Source organism: Thalassophryne amazonica, chromosome 9, assembly GCF_902500255.1.
Source record: "Thalassophryne amazonica chromosome 9, fThaAma1.1, whole genome shotgun sequence".
Taxonomy (NCBI): domain Eukaryota; kingdom Metazoa; phylum Chordata; class Actinopteri; order Batrachoidiformes; family Batrachoididae; genus Thalassophryne; species Thalassophryne amazonica.
The window spans coordinates 24,885,343-24,898,008 of NC_047111.1; the positions used below are offsets into that span (position 1 = coordinate 24,885,343).

The window sequence follows — 12,666 nt, forward strand, 5'->3', positions numbered from 1 at the left end:
TGCTTAAATTTTCATTGTTACGCAGACGATACCCAGCTTTATCTATCCATGAAGCCAGAGGATACACACCAATTAGCTAAACTGCAGGATTGTCTTACAGACATAAAGACATGGATGACCTCTAATTTCCTGCTTTTAAACTCAGATTAAACTGAAGTTATTGTACTTGGCCCCACAAATCTTAGAAGCATGGTGTCTAACCAGATCGTTACTCTGGATGGCATTTCCCTGATCTCTAGTAATACTGTGAGAAATCTTGGAGTCATTTTTGATCAGGATATGTCATTCAAAGCGCATATTAAACAAATATGTAGGACTGCCTTTTTGCATTTACGCAATATCTCTAAAATCAGAAAGGTCTTGTCTCAGAGTGATGCTGAAAAACTAATTCATGCATTTATTTCCTCTAGGCTGGACTATTGTAATTCATTATTATCAGGTTGTCCTAAAAGTTCCCTAAAAAGCCTTCAGTTGGTTCAGAATGCTGCAGCTAGAGTACTGACGGGGACTAGCAGGAGAGAGCATATCTCACCCGTGTTGGCCTCTCTTCATTGGCTTCCTGTTAATTCTAGAATAGAATTTAAAATTCTTCTTCTTACTTACAAGGTTTTGAATAATCAGGTCCCATCTTATCTTAGGGACCTCGTAGTACCATATTACCCCATTAGAGCGCTTCGCTCTCAGACTGCGGGCTTACTTGTAGTTCCTAGGGTTTGTAAGAGTAGAATGGGAGGCAGAGCCTTCAGCTTTCAGGCTCCTCTCCTGTGGAACCAGCTCCCAATTCAGATCAGGGAGACAGATACCCTCTCTACTTTTAAGATTAGGCTTAAAACTTTCCTTTTCGCTAAGGCTTATAGTTAGGGCTGGATCGGGTGACCCTGGACCATCCCTTGGTTATGCTGCTTTAGACGTAGATTGTGGGGGGGTTCCCATGATGCACTGTTTCTTTCTCTTTTTGCTCCGTATGCATCACTCTGCATTTAATCATTAGTGATCGATCTCTGCCCCCCTTCACGGCATGTCTTTTTCCTGTTTTTTTCCCTCAGCCCCAACCAGTCTCAGCAGAAGACTGCCCCTCCCTGAGCCTGGTTCTGCTGGAGGTTTCTTCCTGTTAAAAGGGAGTTTTTCCTTCCCACTGTGGCCAAGTGCTTGCTCATAGGGGGTCGTTTTGACCGTTGGGGTTTTTCATAATTATTGTATGGCCTTGCCTTACAATATGGAGCGCCTTGGGGCAACTGTTTGTTGTGATTTGGCGCTATATAAGAAAAAAGTTGATTGATTGATTGATTTCAATATGAGCATTGTCTTCTTTAAAAATAAATCTCTGTAGTGCTATTGCTTAACTTAAAATTGCATAAATTAACAAAAAAAAAAACAATAGAAAATTTGCATCATCCAAAACAATGTAACAGTACAAAACAATGTAACAGTGCACATTTACACATTTAGTGTAATAAAAAATGCAAAAAATAGTCTGAAAAGTAAACAATACTGTTGTCGCGCACCTTTTCCACCCAGCCATTTTCCTTTTCTCATTCTCCCCTGTATTTTTGCATTCTTTTTTGTTTTTTTTGTTTTTTAGGAGGAGTAGTAACGACGTTACAGACATTGCTGTCCGTAGGAATATGTGCAGTGCCAGTGTCGGTGTCTGTATCGATATCAGCCATGCTGCTTTGTTATTGTCGTCCAGCGACCGTCGTCGGCTCATGACGTCGGTATCTTCTTGCGAGCAGATGTCCCTCGACCAATGAGATAAGAGTGATTCTGTATTGTCAACTCGTGTCTGTCAGCTCATTGGTGAAAAGCAGGAGAGAGGCTGGGATCAAATTTACCGTAAGTTTCCATATAAAGCGCCAGTCAATTCCATTGACATTTTACAGACTTTTTGATTCTCACAGAAATACGGGACAAACTGTGTCCCGTTTCAGGTCAATACGGAACCCACACTTTTATTTCCAAATAAGGGACGATTCCGTTTTTCAAGGGACAGTTGGCAACCCTAGTTGCTTGTTGCTTGTCCACTCCACCACCCGCAAACGCTTGTTTACACTGACAATGAAATCTTGGCCTCCCCAGCGAGAACGTGATTACGCGTGAGATTTAACACCGTAAAGGCATCTATGGTCATGAGCTTTTGGTAATGACCAAACGAATCAGATCCCAGATACAAGCGGCAAGAATGAGATTCCTCCGACACATTTTTAAAAGCATTTTATTACAAATATCTGCAATAATAGCTATGTTGTTGTTTGGTTAATTGTCAGAACACATAATGTAACATGTCTATGCACCAGCATTTCCGTCAAGTGAAATTATCATGTGATGTAATTTTTGATGGTAACTGTGTTAGCAATTGTAGCAGCTATCGGTAGCTTCATGATGTTAGGTTGTTAATCCAGGATTACTGAGGAAATAAGAGGGGATCATTTTTAATAATTACACCAAACCAAAGCTGCTATGAGAACCACTGCTAAACCCCCCCAAAATATGTTTAAACAAATTCCAGAACCAGGTTGGTCTGTTAATTGAGCTTGTTGGTAAGATGGCAATGATATTAGCATTTATAGCAGATGTCAGTGTCTTGAGGAAGTTGGGTCTGGTCAATCCGCAATTACTGATGAAATAAGTCAGAATTTTTAATGCTGACACAAAACAAAACTGTTATGAGAACCACTGCTCAGCCCCCAACAATATGATTAAAAAAATACCTGAACTGAGGTTAGCCTGTTAGCTGAGCTTGTTGGTAATAGGTTAATGGCATTAGCATTTATAGCAGCTATTGACAGCTTGAGGACATTAGGCCCAGTTATTCCACAATTACTGATTAAATAAGCAGGTCATAATTTTTAATGCCCACACAAAAGCAAAACTTATGAGAGCCACAGCTCAGCCCCCCCCCCCCCCCCCCAAAAAAGATCTAATGAACACCCAAACTAAGGTTAGCCTGTTAGCTGGGGGGAGCCACCAAGACACTCACAGTAACTGTAAAGGAATTATAATCTTCTGTTGTGTTACACAACTTCATGAATGCTCTGTTTGTGTTAAAGTAACATAAGTGTTTAATGTGTTAATGATTTCTCTGCATCATCACCACATTATTTTTAACCAGGCAATCTTGAGCATGGCCCTTACTCCCTGGGTTGCTCCTGGAGTGCAGGTCGGAGGTTTGCATGGCACAGAACCCAGACAACCATCTTTCAGTACATTTGTGAGGAGGTGCTGTAAAATGTGTTGTGCAGATGTGAAACGCACTTCACTGACCATTTTCTACTTCAGCACAAACATGATGAAAAACATCAGCGTGACTGTTCTGGGAGTTTCTTGAAGCTGCCTCACAGATTCAGAAACCGATGATTAAAGGTGACTGAGGAAGTTTGGCGTTGGGGTCACTGCACAGGTTGAGCTGGAGGAGCTTTTGCTGGACTCCGTGTCGGGTCGTTGGGTGCTGCAGAACAAAATCCTAAGTCCTGGTCAGCTCCTGGTCTCTCATTTCTATATCTCCTATGTTATCCTTCTGTCCTCTCCAAGTTTTCTTCTGCTCTCCTTCCTGTCTGCCCTCCTCCCTTCACCCGTCTTGCTCTCTGGCCTGATGAATAATAAACGAAGGGGATCACGTATCGATCCCATCCTCTTTATGTGAGGACAGCACAAGGTATAAAACCTGTCAGAGGAGCTTTTAATAGCTCTGAGATGTGGTACTGGCGGCATGAAGCGAAATTATTTATTTATTTATTGGAGTTAACTGGTTGTTGAAGGTGTGGGGGGGCAGCGAGGACCGGATGGAGACATCCTTTGAAGGACAAAGGTGATGAGTGTGATACTGAAGGTCTCACCTCAATCTACTTTGGGTACTTTATTAAAACTCAGTCATGCCAGGTTTTGATCCGTTGGCTCCTGTTTGTCTTCTTGAGTTCCAGATAAATGCTCTGCTGAGCCGTTTCGGTCCTGCTGCGCTCAGGCAATCAGTCCAGCAGACTGGCTTTGCTTTGTGACAGAGGAAGGACTCTGTCAAGACCCAGTGAGATGTGTATGTGTGTCAGTTCATATCTCCAGTCAACATTTAGGCTGGGTTGAGGTTATGCTGGGGGCAGAGGATGATGAATAACAACCGAGTCAAGTTTTCGGTTTCAACTTCAGCTAATGAAATTCGCTGACGTTTGCTCAAATTTAGTGTGTCCCAAGTTTCACCCGTGGCAGTAGCATGCTTTCATTAAAGGCATAAATCTGTATTTGTACAACAATAGAAGATCATTTCATTTCTGTACATTTCTTTGCACTGTATACACACTAAAAAAGACAAAATGCTATGTTTATTTATTTCAGATTTATTATGATTGTATATTACTATTAGTATTATTGTTATTATTTAATTTTTATTTTTTGTAAGTCCCTTCGGCTGCTCCCTTATTTGCACTCGGGGTCGCCACAGCAAATCCAAGGTGGATCTGCATGTTGAATTGGCACAGGTTTTTTTTTTTTACGCCGGATGCCCTTCCTGATGCAACTCCACATTACATGGAGAAATGTGGCAGGGGTGGGATTTGAACCTGGAACCTTCTGCACTGAAACCAAGCGCATTAACCACTTGGTCACCACCCCTGCTGTCATTTAATTTTTATTTTATTTTATTTATTTAATCTATTTATGTCAACCACTCCCACAAAACTTTGTTTAAATGTGAAACAAAACATGCAATTACCCAATTTTGCAGAGTCGCACTGGAGTATAAGTTACACCTTTTTCATCTCATTAATTTAAGGTTTTTGTGCAGGGGGTGGTAGCCAACTGATTAGTGCACTTGGTTTCAGTGCAGGAGGTTCTCAGTTCAAACCCCACCCCTGACACATTTCTCCATACAATGTGGAGTTGCGTCGGGAAGGGCATCTAGCATGAAACTGCCATATGCATGTGTAGGTATATTATATGTGCAGAGTATGGGTATATAGACAGGGTATAAACATTAGGAAAATATTTATTTCATTTACTATTGATGACTTTTATTTACTTTATTTGTAAATATTCACTAAAAAGGAAACATGAAAATAAAAATGGGAAAAAATTATGAGTATGTGTATATGTAAATATGTTGGTATGTATGTATGTGTATATGTATGGATATATTTAAATCTCTTTGGTGTTAAAGATATGTAGATGTGGGTGTATTTAGAATGTTTTGTTCATATGTTTTCTGACATATCTGTAATAAATTAACCTGAACTAAAACTAAAATCAATTCAACATTCAGATCCACCTCGGATTTGCTGTGGCGACCCCAAGTCCCCAAAACAAGGGAGCAGCCAAGGGGACTTACTTTTAATTTAATACTTTTTTTGCATTTTTGAAATGTACTTCTTATTATTGGCATTTATTCTTATTATTGGAGTTTATTTTGTTTAGTGCTTTGGTTGCTATGAAATATATATATATATTTCATAGCAACCAAATTCATTTTGTGTGTGTGTATATATATATATATACACACACACACACACACACACACTGGTGCAACTTACATCACAAAAAAACACATTCATTATTAATAATAATTATTCTAATTACTATTTATATTGGACTTTACCAGGAATAAAGGCACTAAACACGTAACCTCCAACAATGAAAGAATAGATGACAATTTTTTAAAAGTACACCAGCTTTCTGACATCCACCAACCCAGTTCAGGATCACTTCCAAAATTTAATGGAGTCTTCCGTGCTCTAATATGTATCTGTGGTGCAAATTTGGTGAGAAGTAGTTTTGATGTAATCCTTCAAAGACTATATAAAGTGAAACTTGATCCAGAATCCAAATCTGGATCTGGATCACCTGTTGGGAAAGTGTAGTGACACGGACCCACAACAGGGGGCGTTAATGAACGGACAATGGATAAGCCAAAAAGTAACAATTTAATGTTGTGAAGTGCACAACGGAATACAGACAATAACAATAGAGGAGTACAGTCAATCATATACAAGGTGACGTGTGGGCAGGCTCGAGGATAGAAGACGTCCGTCCAGAGAAGAGCCGGATCCCACACGGCTTCCACCGCCAGCGGATCTGAAGAACACCGGAGCCGCCAAGTCCTGAGTCCCAGGTGGCCACCGTCTCCAGCTGTCAGACCAGGTACTGCTGGCAGGAACAGAAACAATTAATGGTAGGTGTGTGAAGACACACCCAGTAATCTTTCCTTGATCAGTTCCTCCGGGAGGGAGAACCTCCACCTTCAGAAACAGATTCACCCGTGTAGCTCCTGTCAGTCACTTCCCTGGAAGGCGTGAGAGGCGAAGACGTCACGCTCACACTATCCGCCAATCCAGCTTCAGACTGTAGCCACAGGAAAACGGCTGCTCACAGAACAATATTCAGTCTCAGAAAAATCACAGCAGAGAAGGTTACCTTGAGTGGTAGCTGATTTCTCGGCGAGAAGGTGGAGTTGCAGTCCGGCCTTTATGGTGATGAGTTGGATGAGTGAGCTGGTGCTGATAAGTGACAGCTGTCACTCCCAGTGGCTCCGACGCCCTCTCGTGCTTGAAGCCCGCACTCCAAGCAGGGCGCCATCTGGAGGTGGTGGGCCAGCAGTACCTCCTCTTCAGCGGCCCACACAACAGGACCCCCCCCCTCAACGGGCGCCTCCTGGCGCCCGACCAGGCTTGTCCGGGTGCCGGGTGTAGAAGTCGGCCAGGAGGGCCGGGTCCAGGATGAAGCTCCTCTTCACCCAGGAGCGTTCTTCGGGTCCGTATCCCTCCCAGTCCACTAAGTACTGCAACCCCCGGCCCTTCCGATGGACGTCCAGGAGCCGGCGCACAGTCCAAGCCGGCTCCCCATCAATGATCTGGGCAGGTTGCGGCGCCGGTCCAGGGGTACAGAGCAGAGAGGTATGGCAGAGTTTGAGGCGTGACACATGAAAGACCGGATGAATCCGCAGTGAAGCTGCAGCTGCCAGCTTCACTGCGGCTGGACTGAGAACTTTAGTGATGGTGAAAGGTCCTATGAATCTGTCTTTTAGTTTTGGGGATTCCACTTGCAGGGGGATGTCCTTTGTAGATAGCCAAAGCGCCTGCCCGGGCTGATACGTAGGGGCCGGGGCACGCCGGCGGTCTGCATGGGCCTTAGCCCTCGTCCGGGCTTTGAGCAGGGCAGAGCGGGCGGTACGCCACACCCGACGGCACTTCCTCAGATGGGCCTGGACCGAGGGCACCCCGACCTCTCCCTCCACTAGCGGAAACAATGGGGGCTGGTACCCCAAACATACCTCAAACGGGGAAAGGCCGGTGGCAGATGAAACTTGGCTATTATGAGCGTACTCGATCCAGGCCAGATGGTTGCTCCAGGCCGTCGGGTGCGCGGAGGTCACGCAGCGGAGGGCCTGCTCCAGTTCCTGGTTCGTCCGCTCTGCCTGCCCGTTCGTCTGGGGGTGGTACCCAGACGAGAGACTTACGGTGGCCCCCAGTTCCCTGCAGAAACTCCTCCAGACCTGGGAGGAGAACTGAGGACCACGATCTGAGACAATGTCCGATGGAATCCCATGCAGATGCACAACGTGGTGGACCAGGAGGTCTGCAGTCTCCTGCGCCGTCGGGAGCTTCGGGAGGGCCACGAAGTGGGCTGCCTTGGAGAACCGGTCCACTATCGTGAGGATGGCAGTCATGCACCCGGGACAGGGCGTCAGACCGTTGGTTCTTCATCCCGGGACGGTATGTGATCTGAAAGTCAAAACGCCCAAAGAACAGTGACCAGCGGGCTTGCCTGGGATTCAGATGCTTGGCGGTCGGAATGTACTCCAGGTTCCGATGGTCTGTGAAAACCGTGAATGGTACCGAAGCTCCCTCCAACAGGTGTCTCCACTCCTCCAGAGCCTCCTTCACCGCAAGAAGTTCCCGATTGGTGACATATTTCCTTTCAGCCGGTGTCAAACCTGCGGGAAAAGTAGGCACATGGGTAGAGAACCTTGTCGGACTCCCCACTCTGGGATAGCGCGGCTCCTATCCCTGAGTCAGAGGCATCCACTTCGACTATAAACTGGCGTTTTGGATCGGGCTGCACCAGGACTGGCGCAGTCGAAAACCGGCATTTCAACTCCCTAAACGCGTCTTCGCACCGATCCGACCAGGTGAAGGGGACTTTTGTGGAGGTCAGGGCTGTCAGGGTGTTAACCACCTGACTGTAGCCTTTGATGAACCTCCAGTAAAAATTAGCAAAACCGAGGAACTGCTGTAGTTTCCTACGGTTTGTTGGTTGGGGCCAATCTCTCACCGCCGCAACCTTAGCTGGATCAGGGGCGACGGAGTTGGAGGAGATAATAAACCCCAGGAAGGACAAAGAAGTACAGTGGAACTCGCACTTCTCGCCCTTCAAAAACAGCCGGTTCTCCAACAACCGCTGCAGGACCTGACGTACATGCGTAACATGAGTCTCAGGATCCGGGGAAAAGATGAGTATATCGTCTAGATATACGAAGACAAACCAATGCAGGAAGTCCCGCAAGACGTCATTAACCAAAGCCTGGAACGTCGCGGGCGCATTGGTGAGGCCGAACGGCATGACCAGGTACTCAAAGTGACCTAACGGGGTGTTAAATGCCGTCTTCCACTCATCTCCCTTCCGGATCAGAACCAGGTGGTACGCATTCCTAAGATCCAGTTTTGTGAAAATTTGGGCTCCATGCAGAGGCGTGAACACTGAATCCAACAGAGGTAAAGGGTATCGATTGCGAACCGTGATCTCGTTCAGCCCTCTGTAATCAATGCATGGACGGAGTCCGCCGTCTTTCTTGCCCACAAAAAAGAAACCTGCACCCATCGGGGAGGTGGAGTTCCGGATCAGCCCGGCAGCTAATGAGTCCCGGATGTAGGTCTCCATTGATTCTCACTCAGGACGTGAGAGGTTGTGCAGCCTGCTGGATGGGTACTCAACGCCCGGGATCAAATCAATGGCGCAATCGTACAGTCGGTGCAGGGGAAGAGTGAGTGCCAGATCTTTGCTGAAGACGTCAGCAAGATCATGGTACTCCTCCGGCACCGCCGTCAGATTGGGGGGAATCTTGACCTCCTCACTAGCCATCACACCAGGCGGAACCGAGGATCCGAGACATTCCCGGTGGCAGGTTTTGCTCCACTGAGCCACAACCCCAGACAGCCAATCAATCCGGGGATTGTGCTTTATCATCCAAGGATAACCCAAAATCACACGGGAGGTAGAAGGTGTTACGTAAAACACAATCTCCTCCCTGTGATTACCAGACACCCCAATGTCACTGACTGTGTCTGGTGTGTGATTAGTGGAAGAAGGGTGCCATCTAGTGCCCGTACCTTCAAAGGTGAAGGTAGAGCCACTAGAGGGAGCCCGACCTCCCTTGCCCATCTGCTGTCCAGCAGATTCCCTTCCGACCCCGTGTCTACCAGTGCTGGGGCGTGAAGGGTCAGATCCCCACTCAGGATCGTAAGTGGGATGCGTGCTGATTTACGGGGTTTCCCCGCGTGCGTGTTATGGCCCACCCTTAGCCCAGTTTCTAAGGGCGGGCGTTGTCGTTTAACCGCTTGGGGCAGTTCCTCTGTAGATGCTCACTCGAGCCACAGAAAAAAACACTCCCCACGGGCCAGCCTCCGTTGTCTGTTATTTGCTTTAACTTTGGCCCTGCTCATGTCCATAGCTTCGTCAGCAGGGGGAGCTGTTGCCACACGGGAGTCACGGGCTGTGGAGCGTGGGGAAGGCGGCACCCTTTCGGACCCAGAAGGAAGAGGGACGGCTCGTGCCCGGCCACGCCCCCCACCCTGCTCCCGATGGTGTTCCTCTAATCGGTTATCTAATCGTATAACCAGATCAACAAGCCCATCGAAATCCCACGATTCGTCCTTAGCCAGTAGATGCTCCTTCAGGACCGGAGACAGTCCATTTACAAAGGTGGCGCGATGCGGAAGTCGACTGCATACGCCGCTGCACTCCGACTCCCCTGTCTGATTGACAGCAGCAAGTTTGATGCAGATTCGCCTCTATGGGGGTGATCAAAAACCTGTTTGAACTCCCTCACAAACCCAGTGTACGTCGTTAGGAGCCGTGAATTCTGCTCCCAGAGCGCCGTAGCCCAGGCGCGTGCCTCTCCTCGAAGCAAATTTATTACGTAAGCCACCCGGCTGGCGTCTGACTCGTACATGACGGGACACTGTGAAAAGACGAGCGAGCACTGCATTAAGAAGTCCGCGCACATCTCGACACAGCCTCCGTACGGCTCCGGAGGGCTTATGTAAGCTTCAGGGGATGGTGGGGGGGGTCGTTGAACGACCAGCGGAATGTCTGTTTCAGGCCTCCGGTCAGCAGGAGGAGGTGCTGCAGCAGCGCCCTAAGCATACGCTCCCACCTGGGCGGTGATAGCCTCCATCCTCCATCCTCTGATTGAGAATAACATTTTGCTTGGTGACTAAGTCTAACCGAGCAGTGAAAGCGGTTAGGATTTGCTGCAGCTCACCTAACACACCTCCTGCTGACGCCTGTTCACCTCGCTCTTCCATTGGCTGTTCAAGCGATGGTTGACGCCCCTCGGGATCCATGACGCTGGCCAAGAAATCCTGTTGGGAAAGTGTAGTGGCACGGACCCACAACAGGGGGCGTTAATGAACGGACAATGGATAAGCCAAAAAGTAACAATTTAATGTTGTGAATTGCACAATGGAATACAGACAATAACAATAGAGGAGTACAGTCAATCATATACAAGGTGACATGTGGGCAGGCTCGAGGATAGAAGACGTCCGTCCAGAGAAGAGCTGGATCCCACACGGCTTCCACCGCCAGCGGATCTGAAGAACACCGGAGCCGCCAAGTCCCGAGTCCCAGGTGGCCACCGTCTCCAGCTGTCAGACCAGGTACTGCTGGCAGGAACAGAAACAATTAATGGTGGGTGTGTGAAGACACACCCAGTAATCTTTCCTTGATCAGTTCCTCTGGGAGGGAGAACCTCCACCTCCAGAAACAGATTCACCCGTGCAGCTCCTGTCAGTCACTTCCCTGGAAGGAGTGAGAGGCGAAGACGTCGCGCTCACACTATCCGTCAATCCAGCTTCAGACTGTAGCCACAGGAAAACGGCTGCACACAGAACAATATTCAGTCTCAGAAAAATCACAGCAGAGAAGGTTACCTTGAGTGGTAGCTGATTTCTCGGTGAGGAGGTGGAGTTGCAGTCCGGCCTTTATGGTGATGAGTTGGATGAGTGACAGCTGGTGCTGATAAGTGACAGCTGTCACTCCCAGCGGCTCCGACGCCCTCTCGTGCTTGAAGCCCGCACTCCAAGCAGGGCGCCATCTGGTGGTGGTGGGCCAGCAGTACCTCCTCTTCAGCGGCCCACACAACATCACCTCCAAAATTTAATGAAGTCTTCCATGGCCTAATGTCTATCTGTGGTGAAAATGTCATCAAAATCCAAGCAGTCGTTTTGACGTAATCCTTCATGCCTATATAAAGTGAAACTTGATCCAGAATCTGGATCCAGATCACCTGAATGCAAAATATAATGTAGTTTTGATGTAATCCTGCTAACAGACAGACAGACAGACAAATAAATAAATAAACGCAGATGATTTTATTACGTCCTTGGTGGGCATTAAAAGATGCAACTTATACTTGGGGAAAATATAGTATATATTGTATAGTATATTTTGCATGTTGCAATTAACTGTAACCTGCAGTTAAATGTTTCACTTTTCTGTCTCTGGCTCTTTTGGGCTCTCCACCCGTTCCTGTGCCTTCCTAGGAGCACTTCACTCCGGAGTGCAAGTTTAAGGAGAGTGTGTTTGAGAACTACTACGTGACATACTCCTCCATGCTCTATCGGCAGACCCAGTCAGGCCGCTCCTGGTATATCGGCATCAGTCGTGACGGTCACGTTATGAAGGGCAACCGTGTGAAGAAGACCAAAGGAGCCGCCCACTTCCTGCCCAAAGTCATTGAGGGTTTGTGTCCCTTTATTTCCATAACAGTGAATCACTTAGAAAAAATTCAAACTCTTCCAGTAAAAATCACAGTTGTCACTTTGTGCTGCACAGAGGTCGCCTCATTAAACACTGATTAATGTTTGTGCTTGTCACACAGTTGCCATGTATAAGGAGCCGTCGCTCCATGAGCTCACCAGCGAACCAGTGAGTCCCCCTCGGAAGACAGCGAAGACATCAGATTCACCGTCCCTGCAGAACGGACGGAAAGAAGCCCCCAAGGCCGATGCTTCATAGCACAGGTGACTGAGGGTGGGGCAAAGGGCAGCGGTGTCCCCCCTTTAAACACTGGAGCGTCTGATAGGACGGTCCTCGGCCAGAATGTTCCAGAAGTGCACTACAACACACTGAGGGATGAAGGGTCGGCCATCTGCAGGCACTCAAGAAGACCTGAGGGAGAAGTCACCAGCGTGGTCCGAGGCAGGATCGCAGGACCGTCCACCCTTTGTCTCCGTCTCTGTCCCCTGTGATTTACTGATTGACAGCTTTGTTTGTTTCTCTGTCATTTGTTTCCCACCGGCCTCGACCATCAGAATCGTCGCCCGAAAGCTCCCTCTCCAGGCCAAACGTGGCTGGTGACGGAAAGGCTGAGCAGGCTTTCCTCTCACACCTGCCGGCCGGCTAACCTCATCAGCCGATGTCAACTATAGATCAACGCAAGATTGGAATCTAGGGTCAGGTCAGCGG

The 12,666-nt window shown here is 47.6% G+C and overlaps 1 protein-coding gene across 1 annotated transcript in view; it reads left to right on the plus strand.

Moving 5' to 3' along the window:
• Nucleotides 1–12,267, plus strand: part of fgf11b (fibroblast growth factor 11b) — a 48,771-nt gene extending 36,504 nt beyond the window's left edge. The window contains exons 4-5 of the mRNA XM_034177807.1: nucleotides 11,742–11,940; nucleotides 12,080–12,267. Coding sequence (XP_034033698.1) covers nucleotides 11,742–11,940; nucleotides 12,080–12,216 — 336 coding nt within the window. The 3' untranslated portion in view covers nucleotides 12,217–12,267. The remainder of the gene's footprint in view (nucleotides 1–11,741; nucleotides 11,941–12,079) is intronic.
• Nucleotides 12,268–12,666: the final 399 nt, after the last annotated feature.